Consider the following 23,466-nt stretch of genomic DNA (forward strand, 5'->3'; position numbering starts at 1 on the left):
ATAAAAGATATTTAATTAAATTAGGGATAAATATCAAAATTATACATGAATTTTGATCCAATATGCAATCTCATATATTATTTATATTGTTATTTTGAAACTAAAAATATATAAGTTTTTGTGAAAATTGAAATATATAAATTAATAAAAAATATAATTTTTACATAAAAATGAATCTAGACAAATGGTTGATCGGATTCAGTTGTATTTAGACAATCATATGTCTAGAATGATTCTAGACACACTTTTAGATTTTAAATACTTTTTTAATATTTTAATATTTAATTTTTATAAATTTATATATACTACATATTATAATTTTATATATTTTTCAAAATAATAACATAAAATTTGATATTTTATTAAAAATTAAAAATATATAAGTTTACTAAAAAATGGAATGAAAATGAAAACAAATTGTTGTCCATGTACTTGATGCTAAAAGGATTATATTTTTATTAATTTAAATATTTTAAAATATTTTTACCTAAGTTTTTTATGTGACATATTAAGATGTCACATGGCACCATTAAATTAGTTAGTAGTGTTACGTCAACACAAACTAACAGTGTTAGTCTGAAGTACCAACCTGGTTGATGGAATACAAGTTTATGCATCAAATTTAGCCATTATCTTCTCATGTTAAAAAAAAAAAACAATGTACAAGTGTCAAATAAGTCCTTTCTTTTATATATAGTAATAATTATGCATAATTTTAAGATATCAAAATTACATTAGAAAATGTAAGTAAGAATTGAAGGGTTGGTAATGTGAATTTACCATATTGAATTGTGCGACATTATGTTTAAAATATTAGAACAAATAGTAACATATATATATATATATATATATATATATATATATATATATATGTCAAATTTATTTAAATCTTATATAAACTAAATTGAATAGATTTAAAAATGCAAAGTTTTAACTTTACAATATACCCTAAAACTGAAAACATGAATGGCTAGACCCAATATTCCTCACTCCTTCATCTCTATTTCAGCAATTAACACTCAGAATTTTATGTAGTGTAGCAACATGTGCAATAATAAGATAGTAAATTGATTTAGTTTAGGCAAATATTATTTTTTTTATTAAATTATTTAATATGAAAACAATTTAATAATAGAAACATATTTTGAAAAGGAAGTAGTAAAACTAGTGATATGTTATTGATAAATACACATAATTGAAATTTTTCATCAATTTCTTTTTGGTATTTATGCTTTTTTTTCATGATTATGTCATCGCATATATATTGGAATAAATTTTAGGCTTAAAGGTGTAAAAAAACTTTTAAACATTTTTTTTTAAAAAAAAAGGCAATTAAGCCCCTACTTTTTTTTACGGGAACTTGAATTTTTAAGATTCATAAAAAATGCCTTCAAACTTTTTCAAAAAAAGCAATTAAACTACTCTTTTTTTTCACTTAATTGGGTATTTGAACTACCAAAATGCATAAAAAAATCCTCAAACTTAAAAAAAAAAAGCAATTAAGCCCCTATTTTTTCTTTTTGCACTCAATTGAGTACTTGAACTGTCAAACTGCATAAAAAAGGCTAGGGGTGGATTTAAGGGGCTGACAGGAGCCCTGACCCCCCTAAAATGAATTTTTTTTTATTTAGGCCCTTTATAATTTATAAAATTTTAAATTAGTAATCGTAAAATTACTCTTTGCCCCCCAAATGATAAAAAATTGATTTAATCCTCTAAAAATTATAAAGATATAGACTATTAAAATGGTGAAATTGTATTTTTATTGTCATAAAAATATATAATTTAATTGCACCCCCCAAAATTTTTTTTGACTTTGCCCCTGCCCTCCCAAGTCGTATTTCTAGATCTGCCACTGAAAAAAGACCCTTTGACCAATATATAAAACTATAAAATGCTTCTTTTGGTACGGTGATTTTTATATTTTTTACGAATTTTATATTTATTTTTATTTTTTATAATTTTCTTACGACTTTATAAAATTTTATAAAATTTTACTAGCTGGCATGTGTACAGTTTAACCATCTAGTCTGGTAAACATGTGATCTTGAAAATGGTTGTTATATTATTATATTATACATCTAGTAGTTCAAGCACTATAATTGAAATGTCTTGCTTATGAAAGCAGTGCCAAATTTAATTCTAGATGTGAAACATAGGGTAGAACAAAAAACATTACACTAGGAAACTTTGCTTTATAAACCAAATGATTTATCTCGCTCCATCCATTTTCAATTAGGAGAAAACTCCACTTGCTGATGAGACTGAGTTAGATTCATCCTCATTTATGATGGACATATCATTTCCCTCAAATTCGATATTTGTAGAAGGTAAAAGCTAGATAACACGCGATGATAGCATACCGGAAGCATTTGATGCGTTGTCCTCTTGTGGCTCTTGGACAACTGCTGTTTGCTGGAGTTGTAACGCATACTCCAAGTCCCATGCCACATCACTCATGCCAGGCCTACCACAGGCATCTTTTTGCAAACATTTCTCTGTTATCTCTGCAAATTTTCTTAATGAGTTGGGATTGATCTGATCTCTTATGGATGGATCCACAATCTGATCAAGAAATCCTTTGTTCTTGCAACGCATTCCCCATTCTGCTAGGTTCACTTGCTCTCTTGGGAGTGCAGAATTGATAGCCGGCCTTGCACAGAGCACCTCAAGAAGAACCACTCCAAACGAATAAACATCATATTTTTCTGTCAGCTGTTGTGTTTTAAAGTACTCAGGATCAAGATAACCAAAAGTTCCTTTAATGCTTGTGCTAACATGGGATTGATCCGGAGGACCTGATCTTGAAAGCCAAAGTCAGCTACTTTGGCTACAAGATTTTCATCGAGGAAGATGTTTGTCAACTTGACATCACGGTGAATGATGCCCCCAGATGCACCTTTGTGAAGGTAATGAAGTCCTCTTGTAGCACCGATGCAAATATTAAGCCTTTGCTTCCAAGACAAGCAAGGTAGTTTTGCGTTATATAGGTAACCCCTCAAAGTTCCTTTCTCCATTAACTCATACACAAGTATCATCTCAAGCTTTTCATCACAATATCCGATCAAGGAAACAAGATGGTGATGTTGAATTTTTTTTTATAAAACCATGATCTCTGTCTGAAATTTTGGTCGACCTTGACCTGACTGTGACACCCCTAATTTGACCCTAGTTGAAAAGTGGTTTCGGGACCACAAAATCGAGTCATAAAAATAATTAGCCGTCATATTTTATGACTATTATATGTGAATACGAATGTGTGAAAGTTTTAAGCTTTGATTTAGTAAATTGCATGTGAATTTAGTCAATAGGACTTATGTGCGACACTTTTGAAATGTGATAGGTCAAAATATAAGGATCTATTAGTGCATGAAATAAAAGGGGGACTTGCATGTCAATTTCCCCTAATTTGGTAGTGGTGACCATGAGCATGAGAGGGACAAAATGTTATGGGGTGAAACATGTTGGAAACATGTTGTGTTAGTGTGTTAGGGAGAAAGAATAAAATAAAGGGTTAGTAATAAAGAAATGAAAAGGGAGGGTGATGAGAAAAAAAAAAAAGGTTGTCTCATCCATGTTCCCCCCCCATTGCCGTGACTTGAGAAGCAAAAGAAAAGAAGAAATCGGTTCTTCTTAGCTGAAATGAAAAGAAGAAGAAAGGAATGAAGCTAGAAAGGAGAGGGCAGCTGCATGTAGTGGAAAACCATGGAATTTGTTTGCTTAGAAGTTAAAATTTTCAAGTAGAAGGGTAACTCTTCTAAACTCTCCCTTGCCCATAGCTTTTCGTTGACAAATTCTGGTTGCATTGTTGATTTGAGCTTGACGAATATGTGGGAGAAGAGAAGATTCTCTTTTCTAGTTGCAAATGTTGCATGTCTAGTAGATGAAGAGTTTCTCACTTGTGTTAAAAGAATCTAGTGAATGCTTGTGTTGTTATAATCTATTTTTGTAACTTTGGGGTTGATTGTATTTAGCTAACAAGGTAGGAGAAGGTGGTAGTAGACAAGGGAAAGAGCAAATTGAATAGGTGGAATCGGAGTTGGGAGCCTTGGTGAGTTTTCCTTGAACTTTTATTTTCTTGTGTTTGATAATTGTTGAAACCGTTAAATTGCTGTCCGAATTTTACCTTGTTGGTATCGTTAATTGCTGCCCTGTTCATGCTGTCTAAATGTTGTACTATTAATGCTGTCCGAATCAGCCTCCGAATGTGATATATTACAGCAATTAAGCCAAGTGTTGCGGGTCCTCTTAGGCTGCCCACAACGCAACCTTTCAATACTAATGTTACCATGAATTAACCTTCAATTGATGGTGTGGTGTATGATCTCATAACTCGGTTTGGTATTGAGATAAAGATTAAATGATATGTGATTGTTAAGTGAATAATATTAGTTAAGTACTTAAGCAAATCTATTGTTTTACTTAAGCTTAAGAGCAAAGAGGATCAAAGTCGGATAGGGGAAAAGAGAGTAAACGAATAGCCGCGGACATCTAATCGTCGACCACTCCCGAGGTAAGTTTTAAGTATTAAACGTTGAGTAAATTCAATCATATTAGGACATAATGAGTTGATTTAATAAGATATGATGTGGCCATGATATGTCTTAAACTCAAATGGTAAGTTCATAAGTGTTTGGACTTGGAAATTTAAGAGCAAAATGTAATAGTTTGCTTGGGACAGCAGCAGTAACGTGATTTTAGAAAATCACTATAAATTGTTTGTGTGGAATTATAGGCTGAATAAAATATGTAATCAAAGCTTAGTTGGTCTAGTTTCCTATAAAAGAGACCGTGGAAGCAAAGAAATTTCCTATAAAGAGATATTTAAAGTTGTGTGGGACAGGGTCAGAATGACACCGAAATCCCCTGTTCTGTTTTGAGAAAATCACTATAATTTGTACAAAATGGTTACAAGATAAAATTTATATGCTTAGACTCCTTAATGAGTCTAGTTTCAAATGAAATCAAATAGAACATACTTTGAATTCTGTACAATGAGAATTTTGATTCGTAGTGAAGACTGGTCAGGTTAGTCAAACAGTGAAACAGGGAAACTTTAAGAAAAATCTGGTATTGATTGGCCAAACCAAAAATTCTGAAAAATTTATAGATGGAAGATATACGAGTCTATATTCAGGAAAATTAACGGCACTTCATTTGGAGTTTCGTAGCTCCATTTATGAATAATTTAATGACTGTTGCTCAGGAAAAACAGCTTGTGCTGAATTTGGGATTTTGTTGTAAACCTTAATAAAACCATTTGAGTTGCTTATAAGCCATTGCTGAAATTGATATACAAGTTAAATATATATATGTGTGGTAAAGCCAAATGGCTAGTGTGAAATATGTATGTGATATATGTGTGGTAAAGCCAAATGGCTAGTGTGAAATATGTATGTGATATATGTGTGGTAAAGCCAAATGGCTAGTGTGAAATATGTATGTGATATATGTGTGGTAAAGCCAAATGGCTAGTGTGAAATATGTATGAGATATATGTGTGGTAAAGCCAAATGGCTAGTATGAAACATGTATGAGATGTATATATGTGATAAGGCCGAATGGCCGATGTGATGAATGTCAAAGTGTATATAAGTGATAAGGCCGAATGGCCAATGCGATGAATATGAAAGTGTATAAATGTGATAAGTCCCGAGGGGCATTTGTGTCAAGATTATATCCGGTTAAAACCCCGAGGCATTATGCGAGAATATTATCCTGATTAATGTCCGTAGGCTTCGTGCTCGTACTAGATCCGAGCTTTAAAGACCCGACTGCTAAAGGCTAGGATTCAAGTAAGACTTTGATATTGAGTATCTGCATTAAGTTACCATCAAATAAGTATTATGTATTTAAGATGTTCAGGTACGTATTACTTACCCATCGGTGGGGTGATTTCGAGGTGAATTATCGAGATCGAGAGGTAGGTAAATGTGACTAATATTATAACTCCAAATATGAGAATGATCTAATTGGTAATGGTATGTTGTATAGTAAAGTATGCGATGAAATATTCTTATGTATTAGTGCATATTCTGCCCAAAAGCCTATGATTTGAGTATGGGTTGGGTTGAGCTAGATGTGCCAGTACAAGGTAAGGATTATGATTTGTAAGCTTACGTATATGTGATAAGGAATATGTTTGGTTCTTTATGTGCCTATGGTAATTTAGTACTTGTCATGTTGAAATACTTAAAAGCATGGATGTGATTATGAACAAGTGGAAAGGATTATTGAAGTTGAAAATCGATGAAGAATGTGCTTGGGAAATATTTGACCATCTAGGTCATTATTATTCGAAAGTATTTATGTGGCAGCCAAGTGTTGCGTTTAATGATATTATAGATCGAGATGAAGCCCTGGATTAACTTCATCGAACAGTTGATATGAACGACCAATGATAGTGATTGAGAACACTTTGTTTTGCTTAAAACTTACTAAGCATTAAATGCTTACTCCGTTTTCTCTGTTTCTCTGTTTTATAGATTTTGCTAGTTAGCTATCGGATTCGGGATCATTGAAGTCGAAGTCATCCACACTATCAAAGCCCCCATTTTGGTACAATTTTGGTTGAAATTTGAAATGGCATGTATAGGACTACCCTTTTGTTGTAGGTTATGTACCTTTCGGTTTTGTGTAAATTCGGATAGCCATGCGAAAATGGCTTATATCGTTTCTAGCATAGTACTATAATCGTTTGTATGTTGATCATTATGAGGTATGGAATTGTTTTGAAACGATTAGCCATTGGAATGGTTAATCATGATCACACCTTGTGCTATGTATGCAAAAGGGCCAATTGAATCATGGAAACCATGAAATAGGTCAAGCCTACCTTAAAGGCAGATGCTGACAGCAGCAGTGATGTAGATGTGAAAAATCACTAAAAATAGTAGGAATGGTATTAAATAGTGAATAAATTATGTAAATGAACCTTGATGAATCTAATTTCATATAGAAGAAACGAAACGGTCATATGAGTTATATATTAAGAGATATTAAAGTTCTCGTGAAACAGGGCCAGAACGGTTTCTGGATCCCTGTTCCGACTTTGGAAATTCATTTTAAATTAACCAGAGATAATTAGGAGTCATTCCATATATGTATAGATTCCTCTCTGAGTTTAGTTTCTATAGAAACAAACGGCATCAGTATTGAAGCCCTGTACAGGAGATATCCAATTCGTAATGCACGAAGGTCAGTGCAGTCGGTCCCTGCAACAGGGAGACTTTAACTAATAAACTGTACTAATTGGCCCGACCAAAATTCTAGAAAAAATATGTTGATGGACTTATGAGTCTAGTTTCAGGAAAAATTACGAAACTGATTTTCGAGCTTTAAAACTCAAGATATGATTTTTAAAGCGACAGTGACGCAGTAACCAGCTAGTCTGGAAAATTTTTTTATGGATTTGTGAAAACAATTAAGCTAAGTCGTGTGTATTTTGTGTTCGACTCGATAACGGACTCGGCACGGGTGTTACAATTTTATTGGTATCAGAGCTACGGTTTAGTCGATTCTAGGACTACCGTAATACGTTTGGGTCTAGCTATACATGCCATTATGTGATTATTTGATAGTGTGGTGATTTCTGACAATTGAAAATGTGTTTATTTATTGTAATGAATTCGATCCCGATCGAGTGTAGCAGATGGTATTGAGAGGACTGAGACATGCTTATGATGTGTCAATATTAAGAAGGGTATAACATAAGTACGTTTTGAGTAAGTGAATTTGGTATTTAATTTAAAATGCCATGATATACATGTATGATAGATGAATGATGTCCCATTGTCCTTATCATAATAAGGTTATTAGAGAAATGAACAAAGGAAGAGATTGGGGATATATGCTTTTGTGTGATTACTTATTGAGCTGAAAGTTTAGTAAAAGAAGCATACATGTATTAGATTTGAATGATATTTACGACTTAAAGTCAAGAATCATGTTATATGTTTACATGTGAATGAATTGATTAAATTATAAATGTGATTTGTGCCATGTGAAACATGATAACATGTGAATAAATATGTATGACACTCATGATGTGAATCCGAGTTTAAAGACCATTGATTGTATGAAGAGATTATGTTCGGGTAAAGACCCGATGGCTAGGTACTGAGATTATGTCCGGATTAAAATTTGCTGGCTTTGTGTGGAGATTTCATCCGAGCTAAAGGTCTCGACGATGATCCGGTTAAGTCCCGAAGAGCATTCGTGCTAGTGATATATCCGGCTAAGTCCCGAAGAGCATTCGTGCTAGTGATATATCCGGCTAAGTTCAAGAGCATTCGTGCTAGTGATATATCCGGGCTAAGTTCAAGAGCATTCATGCTAGTGACGATCCGGACTAAGTTCAAGAGCATTCGTGCTAGTGATGTATCCGGACTAAGTTCAAGAGCATTCGTGCTAGTGATGTATCCGGCTAGGTCCCGAAGAGCAATCATCTTTGGTGACGTGTATTCGCCTCCGTGCCTAGTAGGCTTCGTGCCGTAAATTGAGCAAAGTTTAAGTGTTCATTATTATACAATTCAAATTTATATGAGACGATATGTTTAAAAGTGTACATACGTGATGTTTATAGACTTGGGTAAGTCATTTCAATGTGTAATAACGAATGAATAAGATCACTAAGTGTGTGAAGTGGAATTCATGTAAGACCTCGTCTGGGACGAAGGCATTGATTTGAGATAATGTGTAAGACCATGCCTGGGACATGGCATCGGCTCGATATGTGAGAATATGTAAGACCATATCTAGGATATGGCATTGTAAGAACCATATGTGCTTGAATTAGTTGAGCCCTTACAAGTAAGTATTCGCTCAGTTGATAAACGAGCTACCGGCCTTTGGCTAAGTTGATCTTTTGTGTATGAACATAAGGGTTGGTAATGTGAAGTAAGTTCTTGAGTAAATAGAGCTTAAATTATGATTTGATTAGATCATGTTTTAAGCAAATCGAAATCATGCTCTTGGTGTGTGGCTATTGAGCCGAAATTGTAAATATGATAGGTGTCTTGTGTTTGAGCTTTGGTAATGAGAATGTAATAAGAATGTGTATTGATTTGTTGATATATGTGCTTGGTTATTCGAATGGTATCCGGCTAAGTCCCGAAGGCTTTTGTGCGAGTTACTAAATCCGGGCTAATTCCCGAAGGCAATTGTGTGAATCACTATAACCGGGCTATGTCCCGAAGACAATCGAGTGAGTCGTTATATCCGGTTAAATCCCGAAGGTACGTGATTCGGAAATGAGCAATCTTGCTGTAAAAATTTCAGTTAATACTCTTGCAAAAATTCTAGCAATGAGGTATGTTAGTATGTCTTTGAATGAATTAAATGTTCGGTGTGTGGAAGTTGAATTTTCTGTTGGAAATAAGTTAAGTTGAATATTGAGATACGATGGAGTTATAAAGGATATTTATTGGGATGTTTGAGTATATTTATACTTTCGGTCAGAGTTCTGACTTATACATGAATGAAAATGTGGGTTACAAATATGTGGGTTGATGATGTGAATTATACATGTTAATATGTGCTTAATATGTGTTTGAAATGCATTTGTGAATTAAATTAAGTGATTATTGCTTATGAAATCAAGAAAATGAGATATATGTGCATACTTGTAGAAATGCTCATATGAATATAATTCAATAAGAGGACGTTATCCTAAACTATGCATCGGTAGAAATTTTGGGACGAAAATCCTAAAGGAGGAGAGTTGTGACACCCTAATTTGACCCTAGTTGAAAAGTGGTTTGGGACCACAAAATCGAGTCATAAAATAATTAGCCGTCATATTTTATGACTATTATATGTGAATCTGAATGTGTGAAAGTTTTAAGCTTTGATTTAGTAAATTGCATGTGAATTTAGTCAATAGGACTTATGTGCGACACTTTTGAAATGTGATAGGTCAAAATATAAGGATCTATTAGTGCATGAAATAAAAAGGGGGGACTTGCATGTCAATTTCCCCCCTAATTTGGTAGTGGCCGGCCATGAGCATGAGAGGGGACAAAATGTTATGGGGTGAAACATGTTGGAAACATGTTGTGTTAGTGTGTTAGGGGAGAAAGAATAAAATAAAGGGGTTAGTAATAAAGAAATGAAAAGGGAGGGGTGATGAGAAAAAAAAAAAAGGTTGTCTCATCCATGTTCCCCCCCCCATTGCCGTGACTTGAGAAGCAAAAGAAAAGAAGAAATCGGTTCTTCTTAGCTGAAATGAAAAGAAGAAGAAAGGAATGAAGCTAGAAAGGAGAGGGCAGCTGCATGTAGTGGAAAACCATGGAATTTGTTTGCTTAGAAGTTAAAATTTTCAAGTAGAAGGGTAACTCTTCTAAACTCTCCCTTGCCCATAGCTTTTCGTTGACAAATTCTGGTTGCATTGTTGATTTGAGCTTGACGAATATGTGGGAGAAGAGAAGATTCTCTTTTCTAGTTGCAAATGTTGCATGTCTAGTAGATGAAGAGTTTCTCACTTGTGTTAAAAGAATCTAGTGAATGCTTGTGTTGTTATAATCTATTTTTGTAACTTTGGGGTTGATTGTATTTAGCTAACAAGGTAGGAGAAGGTGGTAGTAGACAAGGGAAAGAGCAAATTGAATAGGTGGAATCGGAGTTGGGAGCCTTGGTGAGTTTTCCTTGAACTTTTATTTTCTTGTGTTTGATAATTGTTGAAACCGTTAAATTGCTGTCCGAATTTTACCTTGTTGGTATCGTTAATTGCTGCCCTGTTCATGCTGTCTAAATGTTGTACTATTAATGCTGTCCGAATCAGCCTCCGAATGTGATATATTACAGCAATTAAGCCAAGTGTTGCGGGTCCTCTTAGGCTGCCCACAACGCAACCTTTCAATACTAATGTTACCATGAATTAACCTTCAATTGATGGTGTGGTGTATGATCTCATAACTCGGTTTGGTATTGAGATAAAGATTAAATGATATGTGATTGTTAAGTGAATAATATTAGTTAAGTACTTAAGCAAATCTATTGTTTTACTTAAGCTTAAGAGCAAAGAGGATCAAAGTCGGATAGGGAAAAGAGAGTAAGCGAATAGTCGCGGACATCTAATCGTCGACCACTCCGAGGTAAGTTTTAAGTATTAAACGTTGAGTAAATTCAATCATATTAGGACATAATGAGTTGATTTAATAAGATATGATGTGGCCATGATATGTCTTAAACTCAAATGGTAAGTTCATAAGTGTTTGGACTTGGAAATTTAAGAGCAAAATGTAATAGTTTGCTTGGGACAGCAGCAGTAACGTGATTTTAGAAAATCACTATAAATTGTTTGTGTGGAATTATAGGCTGAATAAAATATGTAATCAAAGCTTAGTTGGTCTAGTTTCCTATAAAAGAGACCGTGGAAGCAAAGAAATTTCCTATAAAGAGATATTTAAAGTTGTGTGGGACAGGGTCAGAATGACACCGAAATCCCTGTTCTGTTTTGAGAAAATCACTATAATTTGTACAAAAATGGTTACAAGATAAAATTTATATGCTTAGACTCCTTAATGAGTCTAGTTTCAAATGAAATCAAATAGAACATACTTTGAATTCTGTACAATGAGAATTTTGATTCGTAGTGAAGACTGGTCAGGTTAGTCAAACAGTGAAACAGGGAAACTTTAAGAAAAATCTGGTATTGATTGGCCAAACCAAAATTCTGAAAAATTTATAGATGGAAGATATACGAGTCTATATTCAGGGAAAATTAACGGCACTTCATTTGGAGTTTCGTAGCTCCATTTATGAATAATTTAATGACTGTTGCTCAGGAAAAACAGCTTGTGCTGAATTTGGGATTTTGTTGTAAACCTTAATAAAACCATTTGAGTTGCTTATAAGCCATTGCTGAAATTGATATACAAGTTAAATATATATATGTGTGGTAAAGCCAAATGGCTAGTGTGAAATATGTATGTGATATATGTGTGGTAAAGCCAAATGGCTAGTGTGAAATATGTATGTGATATATGTGTGGTAAAGCCAAATGGCTAGTGTGAAATATGTATGTGATATATGTGTGGTAAAGCCAAATGGCTAGTGTGAAATATGTATGAGATATATGTGTGGTAAAGCCAAATGGCTAGTATGAAACATGTATGAGATGTATATATGTGATAAGGCCGAATGGCGATGTGATGAATGTCAAAGTGTATATAAGTGATAAGGCCGAATGGCCAATGCGATGAATATGAAAGTGTATAAATGTGATAAGTCCCGAGGGCATTTGTGTCAAGACTATATCCGGGTTAAAACCCCGCAGGCATTATCGAGAATATTATCTGATTAATGTCCGTGAGGCTTCGTGCTCGTACTAGATCCGAGCTTTAAAGACCCGATCGCTAAAGGCTAGGATTCAAGTAAGACTTTGATATTGAGTATCTGCATTAAGTTACCATCAAATAAGTATTATGTATTTAAGATGTTCAGTACGTATTACTTACCCATCGGTGGGGTGATTTGAGGTGAATTATCGAGATCGAGAGGTAGGTAAATGTGACTAATATTATAACTCCAAATATGAGAATGATCTAATTGGTAATGGTATGTTGTATAGTAAAGTATGCGATGAAATATTCTTATGTATTAGTGCATATTCGCCCAAAAGCCTATGATTTGAGTATGGGTTGGGTTGAGCTAGATGTGCCAAGACAAGGTAAGGATTATGATTTGTAAGCTTACGTATATGTGATAAGGAATATGTTTGGTTCTTTATGTGCCTATGGTAATTTAGTACTTGTCATGTTGAAATACTTAAAAGCATGGATGTGATTATGAACAAGTGGAAAGGATTATTGAAGTTGAAAATCGATGAAGAATGTGCTTGGGAAATATTTGACCATCTAGGTCATTATTATTGAAAGTATTTATGTGGCAGCCAAGTGTTGCGTTTAATGATATTATAGATCGAGATGAAGCCCTGGATTAACTTCATCGAACAGTTGATATGAACGACCAATGATAGTGATTGAGAACACTTTGTTTTGCTTAAAACTTACTAAGCATTAAATGCTTACTCCGTTTTCTCTGTTTCTCTGTTTTATAGATTTTGCTAGTTAGCTATCGGATTCGGGATCATTGAAGTCGAAGTCATCCACACTATCAAAGCCCCCATTTTGGTACAATTTTGGTTGAAATTTGAAATGGCATGTATAGGACTACCCTTTTGTTGTAGGTTATGTACCTTTCGGTTTTGTGTAAATTCGGATAGCCATGCGAAAATGGCTTATATACGTTTCTAGCATAGTACTATAATCGTTTGTATGTTGATCATTATGAGGTATGGAATTGTTTTGAAACGATTAGCCATTGGAATGGTTAATCATGATCACACCTTGTGCTATGTATGCAAAGGGGCCAATTGAATCATGGAAACCATGAAATAGGTCAAGCCTACCTTAAAGGCAGATGCTGACAGCAGCAGTGATGTAGATGTGAAAAATCACTAAAATAGTAGGAATGGTATTAAATAGTGAATAAATTATGTAAATGAACCTTGATGAATCTAATTTCATATAGAAGAAACGAAACGGTCATATGAGTTATATATTAAGAGATATTAAAGTTCTCGTGAAACAGGGCCAGAACGGTTTCTGGATCCCCTGTTCCGACTTTGGAAATTCATTTTAAATTAACCAGAGATAATTAGGAGTCATTCCATATATGTATAGATTCCTCTCTGAGTTTAGTTTCTATAGAAACAAACGGCATCAGTATTGAAGCCCTGTACAGGGAGATATCCAATTCGTAATGCACGAAGGTCAGTGCAGTCGGTCCCTGCAACAGGGGAGACTTTAACTAATAAACTGTACTAATTGGCCCGACCAAAAATTCTAGAAAAAAATATGTTGATGGACTTATGAGTCTAGTTTCAGGGAAAAATTACGAAACTGATTTTCGAGCTTTAAAACTCAAGATATGATTTTTAAAGCGACAGTGACGCAGTAACCAGCTAGTCTGGAAAATTTTTTTTATGGACTGTGAAAACAATTAAGCTAAGTCTGTGTGTACCTTGTGTTCGACTCCGGTAACGGACTCGGGTACGGGGTGTTACACTGACCTTGGCTAGCTTCGTTTCACAACCACTTTCAAGCCATTCCGGAGAATCCCTTGATAGACAGTCCCAAATCCACCCTTACTAATCTGCAACTTCTTATCGAAGTTGTTTGTTGCCAACTGAATCTCGTCTAATGGTATCCTTAAACCAAGGTTCAAGTTAGGCACAGGGGAAGCAGTAATGGTTCCCTCTCCGCTTGGCGTCTTGGAATTACTATAAGAACTTCCTCTAAATATAGGTAATGGTGACCATTCTGAAGTTTCAACAAGTTTTGGCTTCCTACGTCTCAGTCCAATAAACGACAGACCTCCAAAGATGCAGACAAGAATAAACCTCCGAGGACCACACCAACAATAATGAAGGGAGACATATTGTTGGACTTATGTGTTACAGGGACCAAATTAGATTTCCCCATCATTTCCATTATCTCAACGCCATTTAAAAAAGCATTTTGATTTATAGAATTACTATCAGGCCTATGGAGATATTTATGAATCATTAGAATCAACAGAATCAACTAGAAAGTCCATAAAAAATAGAGTCACCAGTGTAATACCCCTTAACCCCAAACTGTTGCCGGAATAAGGTTACGAGGTATTGTCGGACATATCAGACAATTTACAAATAATTCTTAAATAAATAACAAACATATTATAGTATAATCAGAAATTCATATAAATTTTTACTAATTGACTTCATTCATTTTTTAAAAAAAATAAAAATTCAATATAATCCCTTTACAAATATCTAACCTTCCCTACAATTTCAAATCGCAACTAAACCAATTATAGTATTTCAACCAATGCATTTACATACTCAAATATACTTAAATAATACTTGAAATATTGACTTAACAACTTAAGTAATGAAAACCCTACTATCATTTCTAATTAGCTCTTAAAACTATTCAAACTATTTCAATTCAATACTAAGGTTATAACAAGTTCCACCATTCCACTAATTTAATCATCAAAACACCAAATACCTTTCTTTACAACAAAAATTATATAACATACCAAAATAACCTTGAAAATCCCTATGTACATGCCACTTTCACTTAAGGGAAGAAAACTTCACCAAAATCTTTTTGCTGGAGTCGGGATTGTCCGGATGCTGGATCGGGACACTGGACTCCTATTAACCTGCACACGGAAACAACCGTATGCTGAGTATTCCACACTCAATGGTATTATCATAATTCAAATTATAATAGCAATTAAGAATTATAATAACCAAGCATCAAATAACAATTCATTTTTTTTTAAACTTTCTTCAATTAACAATACAATCTTTAGCTATTCTTCAATTTCAGTCACATATCACATGTATCAATTTCAAGCACTACATGAACATTAAGTTCATGCCTTTCATTTCCAATCTCAATTTCAATCCATAATTTCAACTTTCTCATATTCAATAGTACAATCAATCAAATTTATTTAATTTTTTCATTTCAATTATTCACCCTATTAACAATCCGGACTTTGACGGATACATGGATTCCAACCCAAACACACCAGTACGACACATTGTGCCTAAAACGGTACATAGTACCTAATCAGTATACGACACATAAGTGCCTGAGACGACACACTAGGTGCCTGATACGATGCATAAAGTGCCTGATATATGATACATAAAGTGCCTGATCGGTAAAGCCGATAAATCCCGTACTCTTCCAAATCCTATGGCATGCCAACTATATCCGACTCAGCCCGACTAGTTAATAGGGTATTTCAATTCTCAATTTCATTTTCATTTTCATAACAATTTCAATTTCAATATCAATTACACTTTTCCAATCACCAATCAAAATATAATTCAATACTAACACATATTTCTCATTCATTTCAATATTCCAAATTCAATTCAATAAAGTCACTTACCTTATTATTTACTTACCATATACATAAATTAATTTAACATTTAATGAATAAATAAAGAATTTGAATTATAGTAATACAAACCCGAATTTACTCTATTATTCCTCGATAACCTTCTTCTTTCCTTTGTGTGCCAATGCCTCGAGTTCCTTGTTAGCTACGAAAATAATAATAATTTACACTATTAATTACAACATTAATTTATAATAATAACTGAATTTCTATCCAATTTATATTTTAGTTCCAATTTAGTCCTAACTAGATTTATCTACTTTTCTAATTTAATTCACACTCTATTTCTATTCAAATTTCATCCAAACTCAAATTTAACTACTAAATTTTCAGTATATTTCACTAATTTCGAATTTTCCTCAATTTAATACCTACAGCATAAAACTTATAGCTTACTTTACAATTTAATCCATTTATCAATTCTAACCAATAATTCTATCAAATAAATCCCTAATTCATCTTTTTGTTCAATATAAACTATGTTCAAAAACCTTAAAACTTCCAAAACCTCAATTTAATTTCATCAAAACTTTGTTCTAAAGCTTTTAAAAGATCAAAATTAAGAGAAAATGACTTAATTGACTTACCTTTTAAAGTTTAAAGCTTCAAATCCCTAGTTTTTCCTTTTCTTTTCTTTTCTCCTTTCTTTCTTCCTTTCTTGTTTTGTTCTCTGTAACTTTCTTTCTTTTTCTTTTATGTTTCATCTTTATTTCTTTTATAACATATATATTATTTTATATTAATAATTGTTTTATAAAAATTATTTAATAACAAATATAATTAATACAATTGTACAATCATATAATTTACATTTGTCTCTATTTAATTTGTTTACCTCATAAAAATCTTATAATTTGATTAATTATGAAACAAACATCTTTTATTTAATAATAATAAATAATAAATATCTATTTAATTTCTAATATTTGTATTACAAATGTTTTTATTTTAATTAATACACATGGACTTTATCTCAACCATATATTTGTCATAAATCTAATTTATTTATCAACTAAAATTTCATATTGTAATTATTTAATTAATAATTATCTTTTACTTAATAAATATAAATACTAAATATCTATTTACTAATTAATTATTTGTATTACAATTATATACATATATTTTTCTACATTTGTCTATTTTAGCACCTTACACTTGTCATATTCTAATTTATTTTTCTAATATAATAATAATAAGAATAATAAGAATAATAATAATAATAATAATAAATTTCCAGACATTTTCTTATATGCCGCCTCAACCTCTAAATGTGGCTTAATTTCCCATTTGGTCCCTACTATTTTCTTTTAATCTATAATTAAACTTTTACCCTTTACTCAATTTAGTCTTTTTACTAATTACTCTAAATTAAGCTAAATTCATCTAATTTAAACCTAATTAAACACATCACTAGACTCATAAATATTTCTAATAATTATTTTCGAGCTCGATTTACTAAGACGAAGGCCCGATAATGTACTTTTCTTATGCCTGTGAATTTTGGGTCATTACAGCTAGTTCATCCACTTTTTGGTAAAGCTTAATGTTCTGGCTGAAGTTGCTATTTATATAGAGAAAAAAAAACTTAAAATATTCTGTGATATACTAATAAAATCGCAAAAATGAACCCGAATTAAGTGCCTAACATTTCTGGTTACATCATAAGACCAGGTTATATTAGAGTCATTTGATGCCATCTCCCTGAAGTTGTAGTGGAGCAGATTGAAATTACAATTCCTATACCCCTGAAGTTGCAGTGGGTTGGAATGAGGCTACTTGATAAAGAGAAGCACCAAAGAAGTCAAGATTTGGCATTAGGCAAAATTGGCCCTTTTTAAAATCTTTGCTCCATTCTCGTTACACGACAATGAGTAAAGAGGGGCAGCTATAATAGGCCAATTTAGCCCGGGCCCAGATTACAAAAGTAAAACAAATTTAAACCAAAATAATTAAAGTCCAGAGTCCATTTACAACAAATTACAAGCCTAAATGACTTAAATAAAAAAAATACATCAAACCCAAATGAAAAGGAAGCCCAGTGGCCCAAAACACTTAAAAATTTTCAAAAAGCCAGAAACCCTAGGGTTTCTGGAGTCGTTGCCCTTTTGCCACATCGGCGTTCCTCTCTGCATGCAATCTGACACCCCTCTGCCACCGCCACCATCAGTCACTCTGTTGCCACTGCCACTCGCAAAGAAGAACGAACACGAACACATAAGGCAGTAGAGAACAACAAATAATAAAGAAGTAGTAGCAAACAAAAGCAAAAAAAAAAACACAATATTGTATTTCGGCTATAAAAAAAGCCACATCAACTACATGTAAATTTTTACGCACACCAGAGTAATAAAAAAAAAGGCAATCAAATAAAAGTTAGAAATTAGATTTTAATATTTAAAGGTGATTTTTTTTTGTATGTTTCATTTATTTTTTATTCGAAAGCAAAATAACAATAAGTAATAAATAAAAATAGAAACCGATTACTTGTCATAAGTCTCTGCCCCCACCGTTGTTATCTTTTTCGAGCCAAAGAATGTCGAATCCCTGGGGGTTCCGCCAGGGCCTCGGCAGAGCGTCAAAAACTGAAAGGTTTTCTCCTCTTTCTGAAAGATCAGCTTCAGTTTAAGGGTTTTTGTCTCCAAATCGGAGTCCTACGCTATAAGGCAAGCAAGAGGAGTATTTTATTTATTTATTTATTTGCCTGCCACTATGGACGGTGGAGCCGTCGCTAGCGACTAGCGGTCGGCGCGACTGAGCCCGGCGGCTCCCTTGACCGGATTCTGGGCTATGCCTAGAGAGAGGGGAGAGGTTTTCTGAATTTTTTTTTTAAATGGGAATGAAATGTTTTTTTTTTTTTTTGGAAGTTTTTTGGCTTATATAGGGTGTCGAAATGGCACTATTTTGGGAAGGTCTGAAAGGCCCCAAAACGATGTCGTTTTGGGGCCAAACCTGAGATTCGACCCATTCGCCTAGAGGATCCGTGCGTTTTTAACTGATGGTCTATTTGCACAATAGGTCTTTCTGCTTTTGAAGCTTAGTTTGATCGAGTCCTATCCTCTTTTACTTGTTTTAAAATTTTTCCACGCATTTTTTATTTTGTTTCGGTTTGGTCCTTGGACTGTTTTTAAAGGTGAACACCTAAAACGATGTCGTTTTGAACAACCCGCATCTGACCAGACCCGAAGCCTCAAGATCTGCGTGTTTTTGGACTAGGGTATAATTTCAATCCTAGTCCTTTCATTTTTTGAATGCTTTACAATTGGGTCCAGATCATTTTCTTTTAATTTTTAGAAATTTTACCGTACCTTTTTTATGCGTTTCATTCACAGATCTCCTGGACAAGGGACGCGTGTCCAAAGGATCGGGTTATTTGCCCATTTGATCCTCACTAGTTTTCACGCTTTTCATTTTAGTCCGCCATTTATTTTTTTTATCTTAATTTATCCTGTTAATTTGATTTGAGTGACAATTTGGTCCTTTATTTTCAATATTTTATAAACTATTTTCTTCAATATTCATTTATGTATTTATTTATTTGTCTTTATTATATTTAAAATTGGTATTCTCATTTCATGTGTCTATTTGTCATTATTATTATTTTTATCATTGTTAGTATTTACTTTATTATTTATTTTACTTTTCTTTGATTGTTCATATTAGTGTTAAAATAGTATATATTATATGATTATCACCATTATGTGCATTACTGAAATATTTTATTAGTAATTTATATTATTGTCATTTATTGACACGACATTTCATTAAGTATATCATTGTTCCGTTTTCTACATAATCATTTTATCTCATTTCGTTAAAATCATGTCAAAAATATCATTTAAACGTATTTATCCATAATAATTCGTTTTATATTATACTCCAAATAAGATAAATACCCATCGTTTTAAACTTTACAATTGTTATTTTTTTCAAAAAGAAAATATTAAAATAGGCAATGTTTCGTATTTGGAGATTCGAGAAGTCGTACCCTAACTTACGGGGTTTCGATTTTCTCGTTGAACCTAAATAACCTAATATCCTTTTAAAATTAAAATACATGAGATTTAAGTAAAAATAAAAGGCTAGCTTATTCGCAAAGATTTGAGGTGTCGTGTCCTAACTTATGGGATGTGACATTTTGTTATTTCGAGATAAGAAAGCATTTTATACACATTTTGATTTATTCGAGTAATTTTAATTAAAAACAACATAATACAAAGAGGGATCGTACTTTAAATTCTTTTCGAGTTTTCAACTTTTGACATTAAGACATTAATTAATCAATTAGGTACCAATTTTGGGCATTACGAGAGTGTTAATCTTTCCTCGTACGTAACCGACTCCTGAACCAATTTCTGGATTTTTGTAGACCAAAAAACATTGTTTTAATAAATCAAACATTTTATTAAAAAGATCAAATTACGAGGTGATCCGATCATACCTCATAAAAAAGGATTGGTGGCGACTCCCATTTTCATTTTCATTTTTTTTTAAATAAAGAGTCAATTTCAAAAAGGTTTCGACTGAGATTATCTAGAATCACCAATCCTCAATTCCGTGAATACTTCACTAGCAGTTACATCTGAAGTATCATCAAATACTAGAGTAGTGTTGTCTTCATCAACAGCTGGAAAGCTATTGGACGGTAATCGATGGAGAACAGGCATCGAAAATTCCAATGAAGCATTGGTTATACTATCTTCAAGTGGGCCTCTGTTGATTGGAGTAAGCTGAAGCTGTAATGCATATTCCAAGTCCCACAAAACATCACGCATGATTGGCCTTTCACTACCATAAACCTTTAAACACTTCTTTGTTGTTTCAGCAAACCTCCTAAATGAGTTGGGATTAATAGTATCCACTAGCATTGGATCAATAATATTCTCAAGTTGACCTTTCTTCAGCCAATGCATTCCCCATTCAGCTAAGTTCACTTCCTCCCTCCTGCTCGAGTTGATGACTGCTGGCCTAGCACAAAGGACTTCTAGGAGTACAACTCCGAAAGAATACACATCGGATTTATCTGTCAACTGTAGAGACATAAAATATTCAGGGTCAAGATAACCAAAGGTACCTTTTACATCGACGCTTTGTTCTACATTAGGAATGCTTGATTTTGAAAGACCGAAATCAGCAACTTTGGCCACAAGCTGTTCATCAAGCAAGATGTTTGTTGACTTAACATCACGGTGAATGATTCCTTCAGCTGCACCTGTGTGCAAGTAATTAAGGCCTTTAGCTGCACCGATGCAAATTTCTAGTCTTTGCTTCCAAGATAATTCAGAACGTGCACTGTATGATTTCTCAAGATCGACAGTTGAATAATAGAGATGATCTCTAAGAGTTCCTTTCTCCATGAATTCATAGACTAGTATCATTTCAAATCTTTCATCACAATATCCAATTAAGGAAACAAGATGACGGTGGCGAATTTGAGATAAGACCACTATCTCAGTTTGGAACTCTAGAAAGCCTTGGCCATGTCCTGGTTCACTCCTTTTCACAGCCACTTTCATGCCACGAAACATTCCTTGATAGACTTTTCCGAATCCACCCTCCCCAATCACCAAGTTAGAATCGAAGTTCTTGGTCGATTGCTCAATTTCATGATATGATAATCTCAAAGCAAGGTTTAAATTAGAAGGCAACATATTGGAAGTCTTTTCAGGCATTCTATTGTAAGAACTGCTCCTTGCATAGAAAGGCCCAGAGAAAGGCCAATTTGAAGATTGTCCAGGCTTTGCTTTTCTCCTTTTCAAACTCAGAAGCACTATTGCTACCAAAATAATAACAAATGAACCCCCACCAATGGAGCCAACTATAGCAAACAGACTAGTCCTATTACTTTCAGGCTTCTCTGGCCACGAAACAAAATCCGATTTCTTCATTAACTCCATTATCTCCAGCCCATTCAGGAATGCAGTTTGATTTCGAGAATCCAACAGAGGCCGTATACTTATGTTCATGATTCCGGACTCATCAGAATCAACCACAAAATCATAGTAAAATGGAGCAGCTAACTGACCCATTTTATCATATGGATTAATTCTCTCACTAAACTTGTTGTAGATATAGAGATCGAATATTATATCATTAAGAGATACACTAATTATGTCACAAAAGTGGACCCGAACAAAGTGACTAGAACTCTTGCTCACATTAAAACTCCATGTAACATTAAAGAAATTTAGTTGTCTGCTCTCATCTATATTCATTTCTTTTGCAGTCCTATACACAGGGTCTGGGGCAGTATATTTAGTGGCTCCTCCTTCTTGATATTTAGGTGAATCAGAGAAGAAGCTACTATTCCTTGCAGCCATTGGATTAAGCAAGAAACTATCATCCGGAATCCAGTTCCTCCACAATGTATCATTTGCTGGTGTGAGGGTAAGCCCTCCAACATTAATCCTAAAGAGTGTATGCAACACCTGAGAAGGCAAACCATCAAAAGAATTTCTAATTCCTGTAGGAGTAACACGAGAAGCGATATCGGGGATGAAATCCTCAGGGGCAAGAAAGACTTCGATGGCGTTTACGAAAGCCAAGTTTGATCCTTGGGAAGGTATGAAGTAGATCCTAAATCTTTCTACATTGATGGTGACCAAAAAGTCTTTGATGACAGGTGAACTAATACTGTTCTTGAGAGTAAAGTTTGATAATAGCCAAAATCCTGAAGCTGAGACATTAAATTTAGCTGTGGCTAGATTAGAATCAGATGAAGAAACAAAGAAATGGAGACGTACAAAGTAGGTGCCGTTATCATTAATTGCAAACTCGTAAAAGGAAGGGCGTCGATAGATTCTTGCGGATTGATAGAGTTGAGATGAAGAAGGATTTGCATGAGGGACAGGGCTGCTTTGCCCTACAAAGAAGGAAACACCGGAATTCAAGTCACCGACAAAGTTTCGACCTCCGCTGCTTGAGACGTTAGAATTTGATCCACAATTGATGAAGTACTTATTTGGAAGTGTGTAAGGTGATGAAAGGGGAAGAAGCATCAACAACTGGAGGAGGAGGTTTTGAAGCTTTTCCATTAGAGGAATGAGATGGAAAAGGAGGCAAGTGTATGTAAGAATAGAAGGTAGTAGACACCTTGAAACCGAATAAAGGAAATTGAGAATCAATCAAAGCATTGCATATTGTGAAATTTATGTGTTGATAAAAGAGGAACATTCAGCTCTACTTTTTGGTGTGGAAGCTGGAAAGCATTGCAATTTCCTTGAAATTTGGGAGGCAGTTAAAAGTAGATGAATTATTGGGGGGGGGGGGAAGGGCAGTGTAAAAAGAAAGATTATCTTTCTTTAACTTTAATAAAGAAGTAGGGTATGTAAACCTAAAAGATTATCTTTCTTTTAACTTTAATAAAGAAGCAGGGTTCTAGAAAAAGAACCAAAGTTATTGCGTTCATATTACATTTCTTTAAAAGAAATCTCCTTTTACAGCTTCCATTATTTTTAAGGAATTTAAAATTTCATTATTATATAATTATGGCTTAGTATG

General features: G+C 33.7%; 1 protein-coding gene, 3 long non-coding RNA genes and 1 pseudogene across 5 annotated transcripts; 2 read left to right on the forward strand and 3 right to left on the reverse strand.

Moving 5' to 3' along the window:
• Window positions 1-2,337: 2,337 nt before the first annotated feature.
• LOC108471981 (receptor-like protein kinase HERK 1) lies at window positions 2,338-14,495 on the reverse strand (annotated as a pseudogene).
• On the forward strand, window positions 3,538-6,662 carry LOC128284162 (uncharacterized). Of its 2 annotated transcripts, XR_008274502.1 has the most exons (4): window positions 3,538-3,748; window positions 3,975-4,051; window positions 4,428-4,513; window positions 6,486-6,662. It is a non-coding gene; the product is annotated as an uncharacterized LOC128284162 (long non-coding RNA). The 2 variants fall into 2 exon arrangements; XR_008274503.1 differs by having other exon boundaries at window positions 3,538-4,051.
• LOC128284163 (uncharacterized) lies at window positions 9,960-13,345 on the forward strand. Its single transcript, XR_008274504.1, has 2 exons — window positions 9,960-10,633; window positions 13,061-13,345. It is a non-coding gene; the product is annotated as an uncharacterized LOC128284163 (long non-coding RNA).
• Window positions 14,496-15,005: 510 nt separating the features above from the next.
• Window positions 15,006-16,661, reverse strand: LOC128284164 (uncharacterized). Its single transcript, XR_008274505.1, has 3 exons — window positions 16,554-16,661; window positions 16,039-16,111; window positions 15,006-15,213 (listed from the first exon to the last, which is right to left on the reverse strand). It is a non-coding gene; the product is annotated as an uncharacterized LOC128284164 (long non-coding RNA).
• A 3,685-nt stretch (window positions 16,662-20,346) lies between these two features.
• LOC108473832 (probable receptor-like protein kinase At5g24010) lies at window positions 20,347-23,230 on the reverse strand. The gene has a single exon (XM_017775613.2). The coding sequence runs from the start codon at window positions 22,998-23,000 to the stop codon at window positions 20,496-20,498; it is 2,505 nt and encodes an 834-aa protein (XP_017631102.1). The 5' UTR covers window positions 23,001-23,230; the 3' UTR covers window positions 20,347-20,495.
• Between the last annotated feature and the right edge of the window lie 236 nt (window positions 23,231-23,466).

This window comes from Gossypium arboreum, chromosome 11 (assembly GCF_025698485.1).
Source record: "Gossypium arboreum isolate Shixiya-1 chromosome 11, ASM2569848v2, whole genome shotgun sequence".
Taxonomy (NCBI): Eukaryota; Viridiplantae; Streptophyta; class Magnoliopsida; order Malvales; family Malvaceae; genus Gossypium; species Gossypium arboreum.